Genomic DNA, 26,284 nt, shown 5'->3' on the forward strand with positions numbered 1-26,284 from the left:
TTGGTATAAGATGCAGTATAAAATGTGATGTGTCATACAAATAGAAGTCACCAGAGGCACCATTGCCATGCACAGAGGCACAGTGCACGCTCACTGAAGATCACCACACACAGAGGCAACAACTTTTATTAAAGCAGACTTGAGCAAGTTGGCACACCACCTTCAAGAGGAAACAGCACAACTCACAGGACAAGGAAGTACAAAATGGCACTACACACCAACTACCAACTTTTACAGATTCTGCACAAGGCATTAAAGAGTAGCTAGTTTGAGTTGTGCTATCACATTCTTTCTTGTCCTGTGTGTTGCTATGCTTTCCCTGAACAATACCGAAGTCCATCCGAATGCTAGAGATACCTGCAAAAGAATGCGCGAAGAGCACATACCAGACCAGCACCAGTGTCAAGATCTGCAGGCTTGTCCACTTGCTGCAAGGAGTTGGCCAGTCTGCACACCTGTGATGGAGAGAGAGACCCCGCCCAGTGCCACACGAGGCTCTGGTTCAACAAGGAACTTGAGATCGTTCAGCTTCGGTGAGAGCACCCGTTTGCGCATCTCGAGCCTGGCTACTAAGGCGCCCCAACGGCAGCTTCCCTGACAGATGGTGCACCGAGCATATTGTTAGCATCTGCAAATAATGCAAATGCTTACGATCTCAAGAATTCGGGGAAGTCAAAACCACTAGGAAACCACCGAGGACCTCCACTACAAGCCCCGGCGCTGCTTCTGCTTCTGATGCGCTGCCTGTAGCAACATTACCCTAATGACCATCTCTAGCACGCTCACGGGTGACTAAACCGTCGAGCATAAAATGGTTATGTGCTCCGGGTGAACAGTTTGCGCAACTCGGTAATGCAGAGTAAATCTGCTTGTTGCACCACTCCACGCGGCTAAACTTGCTGCCTGCCCAACGACGCGAGTTCCCCACAAGAAGAACAGCACAAAAAAAACGTGACACGCAACTTCCATACCACGAGGTGCACGCCTGCGACGCACCGCATCCTTTATTCACAGTCAGTATGAAAACATCTCTACTCAAAAGCAATGGCGAAAGAAATGTCTGCTACTCACATGATGTAGGGTGTTTCTCACGATACAAGAAAAAATTGTACACTGCTCAATGACATCAATGGGGACTGCTTTGCCTTCTTTAGAGGTGATGAAAAAGGGTACAGGGGAGAGGGAAAAAAAATGCTGGTAGGAGGGCAGAGGCATGTGCTATGTCGCGAGAGACCCCTGGATTCTTGCAGCAGAGCACGGCGAAACACGCACAACGTCCGGCTAGCCACGACGCGACCTCCGGCAGTCCGTGAAGCGCGTCCAGAGACCGCCCCAAGTCCGTTCGTGTAGACGCGACGCGCGCTCTCTCGTTAGAACGCGGGGGTACGCGACGCGCTGGGGTACGCCGTCCGCTCGGTCGAATAACTGGAGAAGAGAGAGGGCACGCAGCCACGCGTTAGCAGACGGGTGCGCACACCACCCATCAACACCTGAGCCCCCAACGACAAGAGTGCCTGTCTGGGCATCACCAACCATACGAGACACCATGCACTCCCTACCTGTCCCTCCCGGCTAAAACATGCTCGACAAGGGAGAATGCAACCACTAGCCACACAAGTCCACCACCGCAGTGCTCTCACGAGAAGAAAAGAACCATGTGAGTATTTAAAAAGCCAGCTCACCTGTACCCGTTTCCATAGCTCTGGCTTGGCCCATCTTGCGAGCCATAGTAGCTGCTTCTGTAAAGAGGGATTGGCGCAGCACATATTAGCGGCAATGGCACTTTTCATATTACCACATATTATATCAAGGAGTGCATGAAAGCCGGTGGGCAGGACGTTCAGTACACCAAAATATGGCCCAATACTCTCGTGCACACAACTTCACAACCCCAACAAGACCAAAGATAACAGAAATCACTCACTGGTGAATGGCAGTATCAATACAAAGAGGATGCCTAACATACAAACTCTAGAGGACTAACGAACTGCAAGCACAAGTGAGTGCTTGTAGCTCACCCACCGTTCTCCAAGCACGCATGTCTACAGCCATACAAACTCTAGAGGACTAACGAACTGCAAGCACAAGTGAGTGCTTGTAGCTCACCCACCGTTCTCCAAGCACGCATTTCTACAGCCATATTTCCCAGGCTACCCGCAAGCCAACCAACACTGGGCAGGCGAAGAAATTGTGCTCACCCGAAGTCCTCATACGGTCGGCGGTAGTAGTAGAAGTCGTCGCGAGCAGCCGACGGGGGCGGTGGCGGAGCAGCCCGGCGCTCATACGGGTCAGGATAGGGTCGCATGCGGTCGCCATAGCCGGGCGCAGCCCCAAAGCCCCTGTCGCCGTAGGCGCCGCCCCTGTCCAAAAACCGGTCAGGACCACCTGAGCCGTAGCCCAGCCGATCGGGCCCACCACCGACACCGGGGTAGCGTGCAAGGGGTCCACCTCCACCAGGCGGAAGCATAGGCACAGCCGCACCAAAGCGGGCGTTCCTGCAACAAACAGCACACGAACAATGTAAGACTGGGCACTGCCACATTTCAACTAAGTATGAGAGTACATCATGTGGAACCTGGCCCCAATGCAACCAGTTACTCTCAAATTAAGTTTTTTCCCCCTTAACCCGATCAGTTGGAGGAACCAGTCGGGTCCCTTTGTTATAAATATCTTTAATGTTGTATTTCACAACTACAAATAAGACCAATTTGACTATCATTGATGAAAAAAAAAAAAAATATTGTTTAAATATGCGTGCAGACTTGCACCAAAAATACCAGGGACGCCCCCACCCGCCACTGATAATGGCGACGCCACTAGTTTACTAAAAGCAGTAAAAACTAAGGCAAAAACAGGCAACTAGCACCAAGTGTGACCACAGGCTGTCTGCTCACGACATGCCATGTCTCCCAAACATGCACGAACGCTGAACACGTAATTTTAATCAAGTTTTATATGCAACTGCAACATTCATGCATAAGATACCAGTTTATGCCTTACGGGTTTCGGGGGCACTCTTTGGACCAGTGGCCCTGGCGGCCACAGCGGTAGCACTGGCCCCGTCCGCCCATGCCAGGCTTGGGCCGAACCTTGCTGTGGGACGCCTGTAACAGGGGAAAGGCAAAAACTTTCACATGGCGTCCAACCCGCGGCGCACCTCGGGGAATGTGCGGTACCGGCCTTACCTCCACGGTGATTTTGCCGCCCATAAACTCTGAGTTGTGCAGGGCGTCGATGGCCACCTTGGACTCGTCCTCCGAGCTCATGTGCACGAAAGCGTAGTTCTTAACGATGTCGCACTCCTCCACCTTGCCGTACTTGGCGAACAGCGCCTCCAGCGAGGCCGCATCGCAACCCTCAGGAAGGCTGCCCACGTACAGCTTCGGCTGAAACAGCACGACGGGCGGGCAAATTGTAGTACACGCGAGACACAGGTGCAAACGCCACGAAATTGGGAACGCGTGGCTGCGGGCGGCGCTTGTTCTCGGTAATACCGCGACCCGACACTTCGTACGCATCACTTCGGCGGTATACATTACTTGTGCTTCTTTGAAACATTGTCCATAAAACGAGAGAAAATCGTGCTAAACCAACAGCCACGTGCTCCATTTCCAGACCAGTTGTACCTGCAGAACGAACTTTTACTGCTAGAGCAGTCGCAACGCTTGCCTCAACTACGCCGCCGCATTGCTATTAAGAAATATGGGCAGTACAGTACATAATGCGCAAAGGGAACAGTCATGAGTCCCTATGCAGCAACACGGAACGAACAAAACATGCCAGCGTTTTTTTTTTTTCCATTTCCTACGGCGTGCCTGGAAATACTTACGCCCATGCCTAAAGGCACGCTTTAGGCATGGGCGTAAGCATTTCCCCGAATGGCGGTTTTGTTTTACGCGGCAGAAAGTTAGCCAACCGCAGAACGCGCACTTCCTGCGGCGTGCTAAGCGCACGAAAAAGAAAAAAAAAATGAAAAAGCCGTAGACTCACCATTGTATCGCTTCTTGCACAAACCTAGGGCGGAAATAAAATGGACGCACGATTAGACGGTATCAGATAAGCCACGCCACATGTAAGGTGACGTGAACAGAATGAGCGCCAGTGCCACGAGTTCAACCTTGGCGTTGCACACAATTTATGCAAGGCTGGTAACACGCAGAATGTAAGGGACAAGTTCAGTGGGAAACAAAACCATTGGCAACGCTAAAGCAAGCGTATGCGAAAGCGACCTCGCCTCTGCGCCCGAGAAGCGTACGCAGTACAACAGATTCGGAGAAATCGATGCGTGTGCCATTAAAAAGAATGTGCGTGCCGTGCGGAACAATGACACTCGCCCCAAGATGGTGGACTTGCTTCTAGCGCTTCAAGCATACGGAACAACGCACCTCTTCCGCACACGAATTACTTCGGTGCAAACGATACAAAAAAAAAAAAAATGTTTTCTCCAGCCGAACTGCAACAACGCTTTCCGAAACCCAGCCCTTTATATCTAAAACTGGGTCTACTGCACGACCACGTTGCCACATAACTCGAACAAAGGCGGCAAGCTCGAGCGCCATGTTGCCGGCGTACTTACAGCAAGATTTCGCTTCCAATTTCGAACTAAACAACACTAAAACACTACGTGTTTGAAGACAAAGAAGCAGTATTTTCCACTCACGAAAGGTTTTCTTCCCCAGAAGAAGAAGGCCCTTTGAAACGCAAAAGCCGACGAGCGCCCAAATGCAACGCAGACCCACCTTCCGCAGCCCTCCTACAAGAAGAGCTCGGCGGTCACGTGATCGTAATTGAGTGCGTGACTGGTGACGTCACAGAAAGGAAACGTAGTAGAGAAAGTTGTTGAACGGCTTCTTAGGGCAGAAAAAGCTGTGATATTCACCGCCCCATTTTGATACGCATACAAAGCAAGCAACAATAGTAATTTCATGTAAAAAAAATTCTCCAGTATTAGCTACATTGGCCACTAGGCACAATAAACTAAACATGAAATCGGGTGCATGAAATATTGCTCCGCGCGCAAATAGCGCGCTAATGCGCCAATAGAAAGAGTACTTTTTCCGTCCTGATGTGAATCTTTACAGGGCGCTCCGAAACAGTAACCTACTTAAAGACATTAAAATCACTGATGATAAATGTAGCTCCCGCATTGAAAACTTTGCAGGATCGTAAAATTCACCTTTGGCTTTTGTTGTGTTCCTGGAAGCTGTGAAGTTGCTCTTGCGTTTTATCTGCTGTGATGAGAAGAGAGCAAGAGTTGCTCCGCGCCTTGTGCCTGTCGATGCAGTCCAATCACAAAACGTGTTTCTGGAACGAAGACGGTGATTGGCTCACGGTCGCCAGGTGACTCATGAGGACGCTGAGACACGTGTGTGTGTCGTTTTGTGTAGCGTATGTTTGAGCGCATTCTTCAGTGTGTAAAAAAAAGTGTGTAGAAGAGCGCGCAAGTGGCATCATGCGGCTAGGAACGCTGCGTTATTAGTTTCCGCTAGTTTCCCGACCATTAGTGCCATGTTGTCTCATGGATTCGCCTTGCCAAGGTAAGTTTCCAACTTTCCTTATATCTGTGTTGGCGCGGGCAGCTGCCGTCCGATTTTCCCGCAGTTTTTGGGAGGCTGTGACTTGAGTGGACATTTCAACGCACATTCTCCGTTGTAATGTGCAGGGCCCAACTTGAGGAGAATGGGGAACCCTTTTCTAAAACCCTGTCTTAGTAGAAAATATGTCACATCCAGGTTTGATTTGTTTCTTGTTTAGTTATTTAGTTCTGCATCGCAGTGTAGAGAGAGTTCTAAATAAGATCCCCCTCCCCCTTTAGTGTTTACTGTATGCTGCATGTGGATAAAAGTGCTTGATTGTCGGTCGGCCTAATTCATTACACCGCATTCCACCACGTCGCGTTCTCCTTATCTCTTTTTACCCTTTCACCGTGGAATTGCAACAAAAACAAATGCAGCGGTTTGGCGGTTCGGTTAGCTCCAGTAAACATTAGTTGCCTTGGCTCTGCCTCCATAGTAAAGGGAACTGGGAAACGAATGGGAGGTTTTAACGGTACTGCAATAAAATGCCTCGACTTTATTTTCTTATTTTCTTTTCTTCACTCTGGGTGTTCAGTTGCACATAAATGTTTATTTTTCAAGTACCTTTACATCTGCGCATCGTGATAATGCTAGTATAAACAAAATACGAAGGTCACCTCTTTGTGTAGGATCTAACTGTTTTAATCTGGAAGGCTGCAGATAGAATGGCACTTTGGCTCACCTGTCAGCGCCCCGGGTATGCCTAGTGTTTATCTTGATGCACCAAAACTTCATATGGGTCATCTTCGGCTGCGCGAGCTACAGAGGCTTTAATAACTTTTAAGGACACAGAGTTGATAGAGACCCTTTGAAACTCATCTTTGTGTAATTATGCGTGTGTGAAAGTGTGTGCCACAGATTGCTTCTCCTTTTTTTTTTTATTCATTTTTCCCTTACCCTTCCTTTCTCTGTCACCCTCATCACGAGTAGCATGCTAGGATCAGTACCAGGCAGACATCTGCTACTATTAAAATTGTATCTCTCCCTCTCTCTCTCTCAAAACTTCATAGATCTGGTTCAATTTCTTCCAGGTCCACAAGATGTCGACACCAAACAGGTTGAGCGGAGTCTTCGACTCCACAAAATACGACATCGAGGATCTGCTATTTAAGGTCCTGGTGATAGGAGATTTTGGCGTTGGTAAGCTACGTTGTGCAAAGTCAGGCCCAGTAGCTAATAGGACAAATGATAAAATATTACTATTATAGAATGAAACATCTGTGCTGATGAGAGCCTCATAACGCATATATAAGCATTGTTAAATTTGGTCATTTGTCATTTTTGTAGTAGTAGTGGCAATGTGGTGATTTTTGCATGCTTTGCTCTAATGCTTGCTTTTATGCCCGGCATTAAGCATATCTTTCAAAGAGTGAGTACATTATACATGGGCACATTTACTGGCTTAATGCGGTTAATATCAACTCAATATTCCTTTCTGGGTTCTTTTTCAGGAAAGACTTCACTGATCCGGCGTTACACAGAAGGTACGCATAACTGGTTATCCTTAATGTCTATATATGCCTTTATTATAGCATTGTGATATAGGAGTCATTTCTGAACATTTTGTTATATGATGTACTGTAGTATACGTCATTGTATGCTTTCGTTGTCTTGCCATGATTTCTGCAATTTCGAGTGGCAGCATATTAAGTGCATAAATATGATGGATGATTCATTAGAGTGGTGAAATTGCTTCTTGCTTATTGTTTCGAATGCGTTACACCGGCAAAAATTTGTCAAAAGGAATAGCCTTGCTTAGATGACATTCTGCTGCTTACTTTTCCTTTTGTGGCTTGCAAGTGGAGTGCACACATGTGTTAATGGCTTAATTTTTAAATGGGTTTGACAGGTGTCTTCAATCCAGCGTACAAAATCACCATTGGAGTTGACTTCGCTTTAAAGCACCTTCTGTGGGATAGCCGCAAACAGATAACCCTTCAGCTGTGGTGAGTTTATAATTTCGCTTTTAAAGCATGCATAATAAATTTTAACATTCTTCATCCATGTGAAACTCTTTTTCTACCTAGGGATATTGCTGGACATGAGCGCTTTGGGTACATGACAAGGGTGTACTACAAGTATGCGTAAGTATGACTGCTGCTTGTTCTTTGACTTTGTGTCCCTTGCTGCTGCCTGACGTGGTTCTCTTGTTTGCTCCCTTCAGCACTGCTGCTGTGATAGTCTATGACCTGTCCAGGTAAGCATAGCGACTTTTCTTCTCTTGTCTACTTGGGCCCTATAAACTCTCATGGGCAAAGCATTTGAGTAAGTGTGGGCGTTAGTTTAATGTGAGAATTCTATCTGTGGTGTCTGTTGTCAAGCGTGGCTCTTAAAGCGCTGTAAAGGAATGGAGTGCAGTGAAAACGGAAACCTTTTCATTTTCTCTTCCTTTTTGTCATAAGCGTGCTGTCCCTATAAACTGCTCTTTGTGCTTCTACTGAAGCGACAAGATTTATATGCGGCTACGAGTCTCCTGCACGTTGGAGATTCCACGTTTTGTTTTAAAGCACAGCTGCTTATGGGTTTTCTGATATTTTATTTTTCTATGTGTGTTTGTTGCAGGCCAACGACCCTGCATTCCGTGCTGAAGGTTTGTGGAATTGGCTACTTCCTTTTTATGCCGCTGCGTGCAACAGGTGGGCACAGGTGGCAGTGTTTTACCTTTTGGCTTTGAAACAACCTGCAGGTGACAGTGCGCAGTTATTGGCCAAGGTTTGCGTTGTGTGAGGCATGAAAATGGTAGATAGTTGGAGTTCATCACTGCAAGCATTCCAACCTTACAAGGAAAGCTTTTTTTTTTTTTTTTTTTTTTATTGTCATAAATAACAACTTGCTTTTTCACTTCATTTGATTAAGGATCATAGATCATAGACACTCACAAGTTTTCACTGTCATATTTTTTTTTTAGCAAGCATTCTTTGCCTTGCTTGTTCCGGTATGTATATAGTATTTGCTAACAAAATTACACTAGGATTACACTGAAGCGTATACCCTACTGCAAAATCTAGTCTTAAGTTTTATGCATGATTTTGTATACCTGCTTAGTATATAGGAACGACCTAAATCAAACTGGATGGAACTGTGATATCGCTGCTGAATACAGTAATTTGTCGTTAACTCAGCGTTAAAGGGACCAGAAAAAATGTTAAAGTTGACCGAAAGCGTAAATTATGGAATGGGCCTGAAAAAACTGCCGAAAAACGTTTGCATTTCACTACTTTTATCTGATGAACACCTGCATGATGGTTGCCTCCTTTAGAGATGAAACAGATGTGAGACAGCATTTTTCTGATTCACATTGTGCACACTGTCCATCGCGTTTTGAGGATGAGCATTGCATTGCGGGGAATTGGAAGGTTTTCGGTGTATATTCGAATGTTCAAAAAACTCGAATATCAGTTTCTCAAATACAAATCAAATAACAAACACATTTGATTCATACTCGAAATTTGGAATATTTGCACACCCCTAGTTACAAGTCTAGAATGCAGTGCCAATACACCTCAAATGAATCCCTCCAACCAGTGGCATCAGCAGAGAGGAAGCTCCCTGCAACTGTGGCACTAAAAGAACCCCTGCTCTCACGTAATAGATAACGAAAGACATAGTGTTGGTGATAGGGTTCAGTTTGCAGAAAAAAGGAAAGGAAGAAACTGCCCAACCTTGGGAGATGTGGACAAAGGCTGCGTCCCCCGTCTGGAGAAGGAGCAGCATTGAGATGCCATTGGCTGGTGCACCTCCTTTGAGGAGTATTTACCGCTGTATTCTTGACTTGTGATCGACTATAATATGAAAGCTTGCCATTCTCATAATTTGCTAAAAAAAACTTGCTTTTAGCTCGGTCTTCCTCTTCTTATACTGCAGTTAAGTTTTTTCATTTTCAAATTCTCTGTGGTTTACAGCTAGCATGTTTTATAGATGGTGGAGTAGGCCTAGTTTGGCATCAAAGTTGGGAATCTACTCTAGGAGCTGTTCTTTGATATCTGGGTGCTCCAACTCGCTCGCTGTTGCTGACAGAGCTTCGCACTTGAAGCTCTGGAGGAGCCAACTCATATGTCGCAGCTTTGTTTGTTGCTGGAACCCTAACAAATTAAAACAAAACGGAACACATAGCGAGCATGTGTTACCGCTCTAGAGTGAGCCGTAGTTGAAAGTATGCACTCCTTGGGACACTAGTTGAAGTTGCAGGCTGATATTTGACTGCTTCATCATCCAAGTCTGAGCTTGTGAAGTTGTCTTTTGACTCTTGGCCGCTGCTGTCATAGAAAAAATTTGCACTGGAAGCAGCAGAATAACATCGATTGCACCAATGCGAACTCGACGGCAGTTTTGTTGACATTTGAGATCGCCCCACTTCCAAATAATAATTTCTTCTATGTCACCATCTGTAACAAAGAAGGCAACCATACAGGGACTGAAGGCTCGTTCTGTATTTAGGGACCACTTTTTGCAGCCATGTAGTGAAAGCTACACAACCATAATGCACAGTTTACTGCATAGCAGAGTATAGTCATGATGAAAGTTTTGCAGCTTCTGCTCTGGAATATTATACCGTTGCAGAATTAGTATAGGGCATTACATCGTCAGGATGGATGGATGGAATATAAGAAGTGCATATGCCGTGCTCATGCCGCACCACCTGTTGGGGATCCTGTGAAGCGTACATGGGCCGCATCTACTGTGTCTCTCCGCCAGTTTCTGTGTGGTTTCTCAATGCGCTTGTTTTAACAATATATGCCGCGTGGGCTATCAGTAGTCTCGAATTTGCGTTCACATAGACCTTCAGTGATGTAAAGAAACTCATTTCTGCACAGTTAGTGGCTTGAAAAATATTAACTTGGCATAAAGGTAGAACTGAAACAATAACTAAGGTGAGATGTGCCTGAAATACTTGGGGTAATGACAATGGGAGGAAAGCACCACCCTCATAGCTTTGACTGCAGAGGCACAGAAAGCTGTCTTCGAGTACAGATTGTATTACAGGTGCATTCGTGTGAAGCACCTTAGTGATCTGTCTTGCATACAGCTTTTGGTGCAGCGACTGGATGCTGAAAATTTGCTCTTGGAAGCCATTGCAATAGTCGCATCTTTGTTACTGGTGCTACTAGTTGTTGGTGTTACTAAACTTTTTCCAGCAAGTGTACTAGTAGTACACTTGCTGGAAAAAGCTTCATTTTTAGCTTATAGATTTGGCAGATTGGGACGGACAAACTTTCCTAAAACTTTCCTTTTCTTTTTTTTTATTGTCATGCGTCTTTTGCATGACAGGACAAGCATTGTAGTGAAGCATAAAACTTTTTTTTTTTTTGTATGAACTTTGCAAAGACTTGGCATAAAATGTAAAGTGCAAGAAACATGCTTCAAATGTAGGAAGTGCTAAATTACGCTAAGCAACTTGCCTGAAAGATGGAACACAATAAACGACTACTGAACTATCAACTGCAGATCCCAGTCCTTGCTTCCTATCACTCTCCTCTTCATTTTCTCTCACCGCCCACTCGCTGTCCATTTATTTCCGCCGCAGCAGCTCAGGTGACTTCGTGCATCGATGGCACGCAGATGCCGCAGTCCAAAAGCCAATTCTTTTCTTTTTTGCAATAAACAAACACTAAATACGCATACATGTTAAGGGGTAGCTTGCCATACTCACAGTTTGCCTAGGTTGCGGCCCTCGTAGTCACTTGAGACAACCACATCCTCCACATGACCTCTCTGCAACAGATATACATGATTTGTGAGCTTCCAGACCAGTCTGGGCGCTGGTGCAAATTGAGGAATAATGAATCAAGATTGTCGCCAAGCTTTTATCATTTAAATACGCTGGTGGGGCACCGCACCAAATAAATCAGCTGCGTGTCGCGCCGAAAAGGTTGTCACACTGAAAACTCCATGGTAAATACTATCAACTGGAGATTTATTGAAGAACGTATTCACCCGTCAAATAGTGCGCACTGAAAATGAGCTCTAATGATGCTTTAGACTGTACCAGTTTTTCATTATTGCACTTTGCATAAAGTTTGTGAAATAAGTTGATTGCTGAGCAGTGGCCCTTGTCCTCAAGTGCTAAGCTCAAGTTCCTTGTCTGAGTCGGGTTATTGAGTGATAAGTTACCTGCTATGATGGCTTGGTTGCTACAGTGTTTTGCTGCTTGTCTTAAGTTCGTGGGATCAAATTCGGGCCTTAGCAGCTGTTCGGCTCATGTGAAAGAACCGCTGGTGGTTGAAATTAATCAGATGCCCTCTACTGTTTGGCATTTCCCATGGGCTATGTTCCGCAACGTGGCGGCTCTGTGTGCAGTGGAAGGCCGACCTTGCTGCCAAGGTGGAGCTGCCGAATGGGCGGCCACTACCAGTGCTGCTGGTTGCAAACAAGTGTGATCTGGGCACCCAGCCCATCAATGCCGGCTTCCTCAGCTCCTTCTGCCAGGAGCACGGGTTCGCCGGCTGGTTCCCCACCTCTGCCAAGGAGGACATCAATATCAGTAAGGGGAAAGTGGTGGCCGGCTGTTTTCTGGTCAGCACCATTTACAAGTGGTCCTGCAGTGGCGATGAAAATTTCAGCCACTGGCCCTGTTTGTATGCCACTGCCATTCGAAGTTGTCTTTGTTTTTGCAGTGAAGCATCATAACACACTTGTCAGCTGTCAAGCTGTCATTTAAAGAAAAGAGCAAAAGAACTTCATAGGGCTTTAATGTTACTGTAAATTTCCTGCTGGTCTCTTTAGTTCATAGTTCAAATGGTTCATAGCTGCGTCTGCAAATAAAGGTTAAGAACTGCAGTATACCACATATAAGCTGTAATGGCTGCATTCATGTAATAGCTACATCAGTAGCTTTTTAAAGGAAATTTAAAAAGAAATACTACATATTTAAACGTTACCAGTGGAGCTTGCATTGCTGGCAGTGCTTTGGGAAAAGCTACCACTGATCGTAAAAGATCCGATTCATTTGCTACGAACAAGTGTTCATTGCCCGTAGGAAGAGCATTGGAAGCCAGCTGAGTCTGCTTGCTAGTTCTCCAGCACGAGCCGACCCTTCGTTCTCTCCCTTTCCCACCATCGTCCTTTTCTGGGTGTCTTTATGCAGCCAAAGTCCGCAGGGCGAGTTAAATGTCACATGAACAGAAGAGCTTCAAATGAGCAGCATATGCGACTTCACTTTTCGTGGAACGACTGCTACTTGTCGTGAGGTGCACAATGCGATAATTTAGGTTGCTGAGTTGGGAAAAGACTGCAAAGCGTTCATCATAGTGGCTCAGCAGCTTTCGGAACAAACCCTGCTTCTTGATAGGCTGTCACAGCAAAACCGAATCCCCAGGTTGTCAAGTGGTGTGACGGCAGTCAGCCTCGCAGCATGCTTACCAACAATCCTGAGGTACAAGAGTACAAAGGCAACGGGCTTCTTCAGCAGAATTGTCTCCACTACAAAGAAGTCTTCGTCAAGTGGCAGGAAATGGAAGGATGGTGTCCTGGGGATATTGCGGAGGGCAAGCATACAGCACAAAGAATTGGCTGAAGCCAGTAGTTTTATGGTGGGCAGTGTTGAAAGCGCAGGTGATAAACGGTAGGACGCTCTTTCAATTCTTGTGATTGGTATCAACATTTGGGCAGCATGTTCATGATAGTATGGATCATGTGTTCAGTTAAGCCATTCGTTTTGGGATGGTAAGGCAGTGCACATCAAAAATGGCAAGCACACAAATGAAGCAACTGCTCCACTAAGTCAGTGGTGCACTTGTGATCACGATCGCTAGTAATAACTCGGGGGGAGTCCGTGGTGGATGATTATTGTCGCGAGAAGAAAACAGGACACATTAGGATGGAGCCACTGTTAGGGCTACCGTTTCACGATACTGAGTAAGGTAGTTTGCGCAAGCCACTATCCAACATTTCCCATTATGTGATAGTGGAGATCAACGTCCACTTTCTCAAATGGTATGTGGGGTGTCACGCTTTTAGTGGTACAGGTACATCATAAATGCAATAATAACTGGAATAAAATTAGATTCAAGTTAATTTCGGCATTCCTTTCAGCAGTGAAGTAGTCCATGCAGTCAGTTGGGCTGGCTTCGCCACACAACAGGTGCACTGGATACCGGCTTCTGCGCATGACAGCAGTGTCACATTGCAAAACTTGCCAGACGGAAGGCCATTTTCAAGCAGAAGCGACATTCATCTTGTCATACGGTTTTACAGCCCTAACTGGAATAAATTTTCTACTTTGTAATAGGAAATGTTTTCTTGTAGTATGTCAAGAGAGAGAGGACTATAATAACAAAATAGAACATTCGCAACTGAAGCGAGGGCTTCAGTAATCGCTCTCAGACACTGTTGTTTCTTAAGGTGTTCCTTACTAATTGCAGGAAATGACATTGATAGGGGTGCAGTCGGACTTTTAGCCAGTGTAGTTGTGGCATGTTCGTGGGCTGCTGCTCCCCGTAGAACACTCGGCAAATGGGTGCACATTGTATTTGGGAATATTGTGAGGGAAGCAAGCAACGATAACATAAATTTGCAGGTCTGCGAATTAACGCCAAGCACCGACATGGACTGCAATTTGTTTTTCGTGTGTTTTCTACGCTTTGGAAACGTGTGATGCGCACATTCTTGCATATCAGGCACATTTGTGCTCCTGACGGCCATACAGCATTTCGGCATGGTAATTCCACTGGAAATTACAAAACCTTCACCACTTTAACAAACCTAAAACCTTCAAACCAGGTTCGAGACTCCAGTTTGTTTGCTTTTCGCCTGCACTCTGTCTTTAGTTTGTTGCCCTACCATGGGTCAGGCTTGAAAGTGGTTCTCGAGTGCCTGTTTCTACGTTATATTCCTCCAGATGCATGCATAATCTGCTACTTGGTTTATGAAATCCTTGTAGCAACATGACTGAATAGCATGTTGTGCCCATTATTGAATCAATTCTTTATTTTTACGCTCTCCAAGCACATGAGGAGATGATGGGAAAATGGTGTTTAGGCAGCTTAACCATCTCAAAGGCTAAATGTGCCCAGCAAGGGATAAAAATGGCTCCAAATGTGCTTAAATGTCTTTAAGGTCTGTAAATAAACATTGCTGTTTTCTGATTATTGTTAACATGAACATGATCTGCCCGGCTAGTCGGTTGCCCTTTTACTTGGCCCTACAATGCCTTTTAATGCTATCACATAGTCCCAAAGCTAAACATAAGGTTTCATGCTTCTTGGGAAAGAGGAACATTTGTATCAGCGCGAACACAATCAGGAAAAAAGGAGATAGGACAGGGGTCTAGTCCTCTGTCCTATCTCCTTAGTTTTTCCTCATGGTGTTTGCATTGCTGATACAAATGTTCCTCTTTCCTAAGAAGCATGAAACCTTATGTTTAGTTTTGGTACTATCTGATAGCATTAAAAGGCATTGTAGGGCCAATAAAATTTCATTGTACTTTGTATTCAATGCTTCCTGGAGCTCAATAACATTCAGCCTATCCACCTCTTTAAGTGAAAAGTGGTGTTTGGAGCGCCATTAAGAGAGGTGCCCCTTGCAGGGGCATGGCCTAAAGTTCGTTATATCGAATGTTTTTTTCTTAAAGGGAGCATAATAAACGTGAACAGCACTGCTATACTTTTTCATGGAATTTTGAAGGATATATTCTGAGAGTTCATAATAAGCAATAATTTAATATATACAGAATAGGCTATATGCCCGAAAGTAGAAGATTGTCCTTTATTACCAAATGTATTCTAGACCTGATGTCTGTTACAAAAGAGGTCGACTTAACCCGTCGGCTTAACCCTTTCACCACCAGCCTTGAGCTGTATTCGTCATGGGGAATTATACCATTTGTCCAACCCCATTACATTGGACAGCACTCCAACAAAATTTCATTCACGGCGAAATATTTCCAGTTTCTTGTTAGCAAGGCATGTTTCCCTCCACAGTGAACTGCTTTTGGCACGGGGCACCGTTTTAGTGATGTTTGCACAAGAAAGCAGCAGTTTCTCTCCTTCTTTTTTTTTGCAAATATCCAATTATTTGGTGTAGTTCACTGTATTGTTTGTCCGTTGTTCTAGGTTTCTAAGAACTGCTACAATCACACCACAGTGCTGATTTTGAAATGGCGGGAGACTAAAGCTGGCAGATTTTGGAAATAAATGCTTGTGACTTATTCAACACGCTCTGTCGATGTTATAGTCTGATTGCACAGTAACGAAGTTTCTACTTGAGCAAGTTTTTTGTAGGTTATATAATTTTTTTCGCGCACAGTTTAGACTGTCTCCTATGCCATGTTGCATTTGTAGGCCCGATATTGCACTGCTCGCTCTGCCTGAGATGGCTTACAGCCGGTAATCATTTGTTGCACCTTTCAACACAAGTGGGTGGTAGATGTCTATGAAAAAATATGTGTTCCACCCTTTTTTTGACTGCTGATCAAGAACAGACAGCATTAACCTCTTGATGCAGACAGACTTCAGTCTGACCTTGGTGTCTCTTTAATGTTTTCGTTCGTGTTCCAGATGAGGCCATGCGTTGCCTAGTGGAGGAGGTGCTGGCCCAGCGAGAGGAAGGCAGTGTGGCTGGCCCTCGTGACCAGTCTCTCAAGCGGCTTGGAATGCGCACAACGCAGCCCAGCAAGAAGTCCTGCTGTCGCTCGTGAGCTTGTGGGGCTCCTGCTAGTAGTTGCAAAAATCTCCTCCGTGTGTTCCATGTGTTCCACATTTCAAAATCTGCCTCAGGGATAGGCTTTGAAATTTAGCTGATGATGATATCTGTACATTGCTGCGCCACCCAGTGGCACAGAATTGTACTTTTCAAACCTGCTCAAAAGTTGCAAGAAATTACACATAGTCAACGAACGGTTATGCTACCGTATTTACTCGCATAATGCTTGTGCCTCCTGCATCGGTTACTAAATTTTGAAAACTTGTATTGGACTACAGTACAGGGTTTAACCTGTAGTGACACCACTTTGCCACTTGTAGAGAGGACAAAGTGGCCTTGAGTGCAAGTCGAACGAAATATACGAAAAAAATATTTTAGAAGAAAGCGGACGACTGCACTCCATGTCCGATCCGCGTCACTTGGGCACACCTGATTTCCTGTTCGCATCACCATACTAAGAATGTGCTGTGAAGTGTCACCCAATCAATTGCGAGGAGCAGTTTTTAAAAATTGTCTAAATATTAGGGTCTGTGCACAGCTTTTAAATTTGGCTCAAATACTTGCAAAGACCACCGCCACATATCTGTTGCATTAGAATCTGGCCATAAGCTGGCCATAAGTTCCTTTAACTGCTGGGGCTGAGGAATGCCCACTGACAAGAACTGACCTGCGGGTGACATTTTGCTGTAAGGACTGTTAAAATTTGAGCTTTGTGATTTTTTTTGTTATTGTTGTTTCAAAGACAAATTATAAGCAGTACAAAAAGGCTATTTTGCATTTTAGTCTGTACGGCCAGGTGGACACAAAGTGAGGGAATAATTGTCGCTAGCAGTGTCCTTTCAATTGCCTCTACGATGGACCACCACTGCTACTGTGCTGCACTGTGAAAGGGACCACAAAGGCGCTCATGATTTTGTATAATTTCTTTGACATTCCTGACTGTATGCACAAAGCAAAGCACTTCATTAACCATGAACCATCATTGGCGGCTTTTTAGGGCCATTTGATAATTTCAACATTTCTCTTGCCCCTTGAAGGTGGAATTAACGAGATTTTTCTGCATTCAGCAAGAAAAGACTGCTTGGAGTCTGGTGTCTGACAGAAGCCCATCTGGTTGGGATGGTACATGACGAAATTAGATGGCGCAACCGAAACCTAGGCACCTGGTGTAGATCGGGGGCAAATTTCCGTCATCCCGATTAAGCGTTTTTGCTGTCGTCTGAATAATCAGCGATTCCAGATAGAGCCGTGACTTTTTGTCCTTTTCTTTTGCGATCACACGTGCCTCTGCCCAGTCTATGATGTGAGCGGCGAACACTGAGTGCTCGGCAAGTGCATTTTGATCTGCACGCCTGTTTCTGATGTCACTGATGATCACGTAATCTTCGCTCAAAGTCACCCGACTCGCCGGTGTACACAGACGGGCAGTCCGCACATGGTGTCGAATACACACCTGGGAGCTTTTCCTTCTTCAGCTTGTCTTTGACTTACAAGCTGATTCCTCAGTTTTCGAGCTGGCACATGCGCGGGCTTTACTTCGTAGGACCGTAATATATGCGCCAAAGGTTTTCTGATGCTAGGAACATAGGGAATCGCGACTCATTTCTGGGTAGCGGGATTAGCTTGCAGCCTACAGAGTCCATGACGTGTACAGGTAGCCACTGGTGGACAACGTCATCTCGTCCTTTTCTTTTGGTCGGCGCCATCTAATTTCGTCAGAAAAGAAGTTTTTCAAACGTGCGACATCAAAGAACAGTGTGATCTGAATGAACCCCTAAAGATATGTCCGCTTATAATAGGCTCTTTTCTGGCTCGAATTTTGCGTTATTTGGTCACATTTTTGGCCTCTTTGAAGTCTGGATTAATTCCACCATACATATTATATGGATGCTTAGCTATGGGCAGTAGAGTTGAGATGAATGCGAATGAGGTCGAAAAAATCAAGCGATCAGTTGTAGTGCGCCAGAAATTTCAGGTGTTGTTATATGCTTCAGTTCTGTGGGTCGTGCTCGAAAAGTGAAAGGTCAGAATTTCTCGGTTGCCGACTGTACACAAGCCTAGAGCAAGAAAAAGTGCTCCAAGCGCTATGCTGCCAATTACAACCCGCTCTTGTTTGGGCACAACTTCTATCCTGCTTTAAATTTAAACTGTAACTTTTCCTGCATGGAAGTATGCTGCTGCGCTGATTCTCCACTAAAATGGGTGTGGTAAATTTCTAGGCTTTTGAAAGTTGGAGTCACTTGGAGGTGAACAATGAAACAGCTGGTGGGGTGGTCATTCATGTCATGGATATTTGTATGCCAACCAAAGTCTACTTATTAAGGCGAAAGCCTTTAATGCCTCATCGTTGTCGGCAGAAGGTTGTCAGCAGAGGTGTCACGCTTTCGAGAGCGAGAGTTAAAAATAAACTAATAAACGTTGTCTCCACCGGGAATCAAACCTCCATCCCTTGGTTCTCCAGCCGAGCGCTTTACCACTGCGCCACGCCCCGGATCGTGAAACGCTGTTCATAATTCCCCTTGTCTACTGTGAGGATGATAGCGGGATTCTGCGAGTGACAGATACTGCGCCTTTCCTTTCCTGTAAACAAATTATAGAACGCCGGTGAACTTTGATGCATTCAAAGAAATGCTGGTTGTGTTCGCCAAGGGGCGTGCGATGCACCGTCACGACAGGTCATGACGTCACCAGGCGATTCATGCATATACGAAGCTGACCCCGCCGGGTGTCCGATCTAGGCGTCCGTGCGGTGCCTTTCATTTGTCGCTTCCTCGAACGCCGCACCACGCAGCAAACAAATGTAGACCCAGATTTCTAGGAGGCGTTAGTACAGCAGGCATCAGCGGCATTTGGAATTGATTTACAAGATAGAAAAGGCGCAGTCTCGGTCGCAATTCTTCATGCTGTAAAGGAAGGGAGGAAGGTGGGAGTGAAAGGAGAGAGGGAGATGAGAGGTGCCGTAGTGGAGGGCTACGATCTACCGCGCTATTAATGGCTTATGCCTCATTGCACTTTAGTGCTCCAAAGTGCCCTCTAGAATTTTTATTTGCTTGGCGACGCACTGATTTCTCACTTACTTCAGTAAAGTTGCCATTACAAATTTTGGGACTGCGGAAAGCCATGAAAATACTTTGCAATGAGGAATAATGCTTAACTACTCTCCTAAGTACTCACACGTAATGTTTTCGTTGCTTGAAGAGTTCTGTAAAATGACCAACTTAGAATTGACTGGAATTTTGAATAGACTAATTTTTTATGCCTATCCAGCGTCAACCATATGAGCTAGATGTCTGATATCAGTAAGAGAGCCGCATGGAAACGCTCTCTGAGGAAGGCACCTTTAGAAGGATAAATCCAATTAGATCATTGGACAATCTCCGCACAGCTAGCGCTATTAACTACATTAACGATAGAAAAATGCTAAGTGCTTCCACAGTGACCTCTTCTTATTTACTTCCGACAGGGGATTTCCTTGAGAAAGTTGGTTTTTAGCTCTGGTTTGATCTCCTCTGCATATAGTCGTAAAATTTTTTTTCTTGGCTGCGTTGGGATTTAAAAAAAAAATTGGAGGAATTCAACGCTGCTGTACCGAATGCGGAGCGAAAGATTTTGCTGTGGGCAACCGAGCGCTGCATTGAACACAACCAGCATTTCATTGAACGCGTCAAAGTTCACCGGTGTTCTATGTAGAACCCACTTTCATGCCGGTGATGAACTTGTCTGTGGGGTATAGGGGTAACATGAATTAAAATGTCATGGCAGGCTGATTCTAACATCACCCTCCCACATGAAAGGAGAGACTCGAGTTGGCGCTCTTTCAGGCACCCACCTACACTGGCGCTGAAGGCTGGAGCTGGCTGGCGTAGTGAAGCTTTCACTTCAAAAACGAACTTGTAAGACTCGTCGGTTGCTCCTATTTATGGCTTTTCTTGTAGATTCGAATTCAGAATGAATTTGGAATAGTTGACCAAGTAGTAAAGTGCTCAATTCAATTTGATCCAGACTCTTGAGTGTCAAATTGTTAGTCTTCCTTTCAAATGAATTAAGTTTCTGCAATGCCTGCTTCATGTGGGTTCGGTTCAGCTTGCCACCTCGAGATGGCACCACTGTCTGCGTGCAGTTGAAGCTCCGAATCCGTGGACGTCTTTGTTATGCGCCACATGCATGTTGGAGCTGCTTGCGACAGCAGACTTGAGCAGGCCCAGATCTGTCCGGACCTAGCATTCTAGAGGATGCTTAGCTCCCTTAACTTCAGCAAAATGCATGTGAGCTGACTGAAAATGCTACAGCTGCTTTTCTTCGCATGAAATCCACTAATCAAGCACGATGGCATGAACTAAAGGCACATGGAAATGTGTGCCCCTTACCAATGGCTGGCACGGGGCACCACTGGGTGCACCATGCCTACGCTTGAAAGATGCCCGTGACATAGTCACCGCTTAAAAATGGCAGCTATGCAGCAACGCAGTCAATGTTAAGACCACAGTGACAGGTCTTGGACCCAACACTCTGCATGTAGTCTACTCCCCCAATTCCTGGTGGCCGTTTTTCCAGAAGGCTGCTCAGCTTTAATTAGTGTTGTCAAACTTCAGTGCTCTCCAAGGTTTTTTTGTTTACAGTACTGTTACAGAGCATTAGATGTAATTGAAATATTTGCTCTAAAATTATTTCATTTAATTAGTGTTGCTTCAAGACTGGAAACCAACAATTGCGCAGGCCAAATTCTAACTAATGTGTCAAATTCTGCCAAGTCATTGGTCGTGCGAACATTTCTCAGGAATGTGCCATTTTTCAAGAAATCAGAACTTCACCACATAATGTGTCCTCACATACCTTGTTAGCTCTAGTTCAGGGGGAATAGATGCCAACGTCACCTGTTGCTGCACCCCATTGCGAGATGAAATACTTTGTTTAAGAGCTGTTTGCAACAACTGTGAAACATTGGGAAAAGCTTGCGGTAAAGCTCACTCTCTGGCATAAGCCCACCAATTTAGTTGAGAGCCAGTCGGAAAGAGGACTGTAATCAGAAAATTTATTGATTTTATTTAATTATGATGCTGACAGCAGTAACTGTTGTCTAATTGTTTCCACCTGGCATGCAAACTATGTGCAAATCGTGTTTTTTTAAAATTATTATTATTAGTATTAATGCAATAACATTAGCTTCAATATGAGCAGGGAAACCCAACGTGTTAGTAAATTCTAGTGCAAACGTCATGGCAAATTCCCTGTTTGGTCAAGAGGTTGATGACTCCATAAGGTTATGTAACATGGCCGAGTGTCCATTTGGCTGCTCTTGGGACGTGACCAAGAGCGGTGGCAGGCATAGTGTCAGTTGGCGGCTGCCCTTGGTTGTATGCAGACATGCCTAGACAGATCGGCATAGTTTGGGATGGCGTCAGTGCTGCCTCTGTCTTACTATGGCTGACAACCAACCCAGGTTCGTTGGGTTGATTCTGACCTACTGTAGGTTCTAAAAAATACATCAGTGCGCACTTTGGATTACATTTACAGAAATCTGCCGCAGCAGTGTTGCTTGTAATGCTGTTGCATTCCACTCTTTTTGGTGTGCTTAAGTGTACCTATCATAGTTATGCTGGTCATGGCTTGTTGTTAAGCATTATGAAAGCTTGATATTGAACGTCCCTTATGGTTTAGAACTATGCTGGTGCACCACAAAATGACTGCTCAAATCGTGACTGTGGAATGTTTTGATCTGTGATTACTGAGACTTTGGAACTGCTTCTAGCATTCAAAATGATAAATTTCTCTTGCGGGCACTATGGTCAAATGTAGATGCCAGTGAAGTCGTCAAAGCCGCTGGCGTAGTAGCTTTTCATCCTGGTGCATTCTTTCACAGCTGATGTTGTCTTCCTGGTAGGTTCCCCAGCTGATCAAAATCCGCATCTTTAAGGCCTTTTCTTGTGGCAGAGTATTTTGCATGAGGAGCAGAGGCTCACTTAACATGTTTATCTGTAAGAGCTGTATGCAGTTTTACTTGCTTTCTCATTTGGTGCAAGGGTTTCTCTGCCGCCTACTAGCCTTGGTTGGGAGTGAATTGCCACTAGTAGGCAAAAAAAGAAGGAAAGTCTAGCTAAATTGAAGTGCTCATCAGCATTCATGTAGGAATCCTGTTCTCTATTTATATTGAGCTTTGTGTAGCTTTTGCTAAGGTCTACGCATGTGTCTCTTTCCCGAAATGTGCTCCTTGCGTAACTTTTCACATCACTGCAGCCAATGGATACAGGGTAAAAGCAGCTTTCAAGTTTTGTATTGCATACATCACTGCTTTTCTTAGCCTTTTATTTTGTTGTTTGTTTAACCATCACTTGATCTTTAGTGAATGTTTTGCACTTTTACATGTTTTGTACCATTCATGTGAACCATTTTGCTGAGGCGGCGTTCCGTTTCCAACTTTGTTATTCAGAAGTGTTTCAAGCGCTTATGTTTGTCTTTCACAAGCCCAGTTGCTGCAGCTAAAAGATGCACTGGTTTTAACTGGGTAATGACATTCCAATACCTTTTACTGACCGATATTTTAACTGCCACATATTTTTTAGAGATGAATGCATGGGTGGTACACTTGCCATAAAACTGTATCAGCAGTATGTAAAGCATGAACACTGCCTTAGAAACCCTTAGGCCGTGCCCTGGGGTACCGCACAAAGCATTTTGTGAAATGTCTTTTTTGAGGGGGGCTGTAGCGAGCCTTCTGAGTGGAAAACTTTTTCGTTGAGGATAGAGGGGGGTGTACTGATCAGCGGAAAGGACTGCGATTCTGTTATGGTATCTAATTATAGCAGGCAGCTTTATAGGAGCATTCCACTGCAGTGGCTGAATGGGTGATGTGTTGCTGAGCCTGAGGGCTTCGGTTTGATTCCTGCCGTGACGGCCGCATTTTCGACAGAGGGGAAACACGAGGTGCTTGTGTAACATCCATGCTGTTGCATGTCAGAAGACTGCAGGTGGTCGAAAACAATCCCCTCCACTGTGGTTCCCCTCTCGGCTGATGTTTCTTTGGGGTTAAAGGGCAACTCTGGGAGATTGCTTTAAAATTTTGAATTCATAACCCTGTTGAGTTTTTTGGACTCCCCTCTGTCTCGTGCAAAAAAATATTTCAGGATACCAAGTAGAAGTATTCTTAAACAGCGGAGATTAGAAAACTGAACTGGAAAGTAGGTTCCATATGGCCACGAAACCTGTCGTGTTCATTTTAAGTAGTTAAACTAGCAACTGTAGTAGTTACAGCTGGAGTCACTATGCCTGAAATGACCAAAAGAAGGCAGGCTCAAACTTTTGTTTTCGCATTAAATGCAGAGCAAAAATATGATCGTGCGTCCAGTGACATAGCACACCCAAGGTTGCCGTTGAACCACTGCAAAATGAATAACGAGTGTAGTGAAAGCTTTAGTAAAATTCGAGGAGGCTGAAAAAACATCAGAGTTCTCCGTTAAACCCCATATGCAATATACCGAGCCTTTCCAGAGGCTGCATAGCATTAAGCTGTCTCAAGGTTGAAACGTGTTTTTTAAATTTCAGTTTTCAACGGTATGGCACATTATGCATTGACACTAAGGCCATTTATCCTTCTGGTAGTGTATGGAATGTTGTTCAGCATTCTCTTTTGCATTCCACATGTGCAGCGAGTCAGCCTCGTTAATCCCAGCCGTGGTTGCTGTGTTTCGATGGTGGCGAATTGAAAAAGGCGCCAGTGTGCTGTACGACGCCAGTGTTCGTCAATGACCCCGAGTTCGCAAAAAAATTCGAAGTCTTGCACTACAGCATCCCTCACAGGCCATGCATTGCTTTGGAATGTTAAATCCTGCAATTTAACATTTTAATACACCATCATTAGAATGCACATCATTTGCAAAAAGTTTCAGGCATTGGTGGCTGTGTGTGAAGCCAGAGATGGTGCAGAGCGGGAAAGGTCCTTTTCTGCTTTCAAGAGGGAGAGGGGTGCTGGTGAGAGGGAAACTGTAGTGAAGATGGGGAAGGGGACATGTTACAGGACGATTGATGGACTGGATCACTCTCTCCGATCGCATGGTCTGAGCACATTAGCGGCTGCATGCTTGGCAGAAAACACAAAGGCCAACGCACACACTGCGGCACGAGTCACATTGATCACGTGTTAATCTTTTAAGAATCTCTTATTTCCGGTTGACACAGCTGGGAAAGTAGGTGGCCAAAATCTCACAAGCTGTCTCCTTCAGGTTTGTTGCCACCGGTACTAAGAGAACTGGATGTTAGAAGGGGCGTAATATTCACTTTTTGCACATGCATAATTTGTTTACAGCATGCATGGTTCGATATTTTCCCCTTCTTTAGTTTTTAAAACCTATAACCTGGATGTTCACCTGATGATGCCAAGGAGCTGTGCTGGCTGCATGCTAGATAATACACAGGTCCTCACTGCAGTCGGCATGCAGTGATATTTTTTGCTGTTTGAAGCCGTTGGGAAGCGGGAGCTTCTATGGCAAGGTCGTGTTTGTGTCTTGGAGAGCGTATTAGCTCTTGTATGCTTGTTAGCAGCCCAAAGCAGAGATGTACGTTCATAGTCCTGGGAGCGGCGACTGCTGTGAAGGCAGTGTTCTAAGCGTTCACTGATTGGAACTAGTGTTCATTCTCTATGAGGCACATGTTCATTGAATGGGCTGTTGTTGTGTTTGTAAGTGAAGTGCTGAAGTCTTGAGTGGCACTATTTCTCAATAACATTACAGTGTGGAAAGAAGGGAAAGGGGTCAGAAGGTGCGAGGACTGAGTTGTAGCCGCCGTGATGCTGACAGTTCATTGGCTGGCTATGTCCGTTGCTTCCAATGGCAACCCGGCCAAACTACAAAGCCTCGTGCATCTAGAGTGAGCAGCACTTATCCTCCAAAGGTGGATCACAAAGAGGTTGAGCCTGCTACAAGGTGAAAGATGTGATGAAGAAATGCAGTTGGGTTATCCCACCCGACTTGCTGCAACTCAGTCCTATTGCACTAAGACCTCCCTTTATGCCCCGCAGTGCAGCATAACAGTGCTGTTTCCTGGCATAATAGATGCACCCGCATAATGAGGGCACAATGAATGCACTTAACTTTGCTTGGCTGTAAAAATGTTAAAATATCTTGCCAGTATATTGCCCTACGTAATGAGTGCACCTGCAGTTTTCGTTAATTTTTTGGGAGAAAAATTTTCACTTTATTGTCGGCTCCTCCATTGACACTGTAGCAGGGAAGAATTTGCATGTCATGCTACTTTGTGCCCCAAGCCTTTGCCGCTAGTGTAATCTCGGCAACATTGTGATGGAGCGGGCAGCGTGCTTTCACGGTGATGCAGCTTTGTTCCTGGGCATATTTGTCATAGTATTGTTTTACATTTACTGTGCATACATGTAACTGTTTTTGCACTTTTCAGCAGCCCGATGCTGGCATTGGGTGCCTTTGTTTCTTTTTCAAGGTGTGCTGGCATGCCTTCAACATTTATTTGTGTATTGCAGTAGTCCACATGTGTATTTTGTCGGAAGACCACTCTTGTTCAATCGAGCTGTTTCACTTTGAACGTGCCTGAAGTGCTTTGTTTGTGAAAACTGTGATGTCGGTCTACTGTAAGCGATGAATGGTACTTTGCCTTGAAAATCTTGTTGGTTTTGTACAAATGTAGAGCATATATTGGAGCCGTTTTCTCACAACACACATTTCGATATTAAATTTCCGGCTATTTTATGAACAAAAAATAGCCGGTTGCTGTGCAGGTGATGTTTCATATGTTATGTTTAGTATATGAGCTTTGTTTTAATTTTCTGCATCACTTATTGTGGTAAATGTGGTTGAGTTCAAGTCGTTCACTGTATGAACAGGAGTGGTTTGAAGGCATAAGTTTTGCTCATTTTTTCAAACATTATACAATGATTAAGGGAACACTTGTGATGAAATGAGATTGTCAGGTAAAGTTTGGGCAGTGGCTGCGCAGAGTTTGGTACTGTTTCTGTCTGTACCATTGGTCACTGGACTGAACTGAGCGAGCCAGCATTTGCCGTTAATTAAAGTTTTCATGAATTTTATTCTTATTGTGGTGTGTGTTCT

At 44.9% G+C, this 26,284-nt stretch overlaps 2 protein-coding genes across 4 annotated transcripts; one reads left to right on the top strand and one right to left on the bottom strand.

Moving 5' to 3' along the window:
* Positions 1-85: 85 nt before the first annotated feature.
* Positions 86-5,281, bottom strand: LOC146175853 (uncharacterized). Of its 3 annotated transcripts, none has more exons than XM_084582213.1 (7): positions 5,177-5,281; positions 3,991-4,014; positions 3,186-3,386; positions 3,001-3,104; positions 2,199-2,495; positions 1,683-1,739; positions 86-455 (listed from the first exon to the last, which is right to left on the bottom strand). In XM_084582213.1, exons 2-7 carry the CDS (start codon positions 3,991-3,993, stop codon positions 101-103), a joined length of 1,017 nt encoding a protein of 338 aa, XP_084438339.1. In that variant the 5' UTR covers positions 3,994-4,014; positions 5,177-5,281; the 3' UTR covers positions 86-100. The 3 variants fall into 3 exon arrangements, with proteins under 3 accessions (XP_084438339.1, XP_084438338.1, XP_084438340.1); XM_084582212.1 differs by lacking the exon at positions 5,177-5,281 and adding an exon at positions 4,661-4,814; XM_084582214.1 differs by lacking the exons at positions 86-455; positions 5,177-5,281 and adding exons at positions 964-1,425; positions 4,661-4,806.
* On the top strand, positions 5,273-26,262 carry LOC146175854 (ras-related protein Rab-32B-like). The gene is made up of 9 exons (XM_084582215.1): positions 5,273-5,537; positions 6,608-6,716; positions 7,028-7,060; positions 7,426-7,522; positions 7,604-7,660; positions 7,741-7,773; positions 8,139-8,166; positions 11,874-12,057; positions 16,070-26,262. The coding sequence occupies exons 2-9, from the start codon at positions 6,617-6,619 to the stop codon at positions 16,207-16,209; spliced, it is 672 nt and encodes a 223-aa protein (XP_084438341.1). The 5' UTR covers positions 5,273-5,537; positions 6,608-6,616; the 3' UTR covers positions 16,210-26,262.
* The last annotated feature ends 22 nt before the right edge of the window (positions 26,263-26,284 follow it).

The sequence above is a fragment of the Amblyomma maculatum genome, chromosome 10, assembly GCF_055883805.1.
Source record: "Amblyomma maculatum isolate TAMU_Amacu chromosome 10, ASM5588380v1, whole genome shotgun sequence".
Taxonomy (NCBI): domain Eukaryota; kingdom Metazoa; phylum Arthropoda; class Arachnida; order Ixodida; family Ixodidae; genus Amblyomma; species Amblyomma maculatum.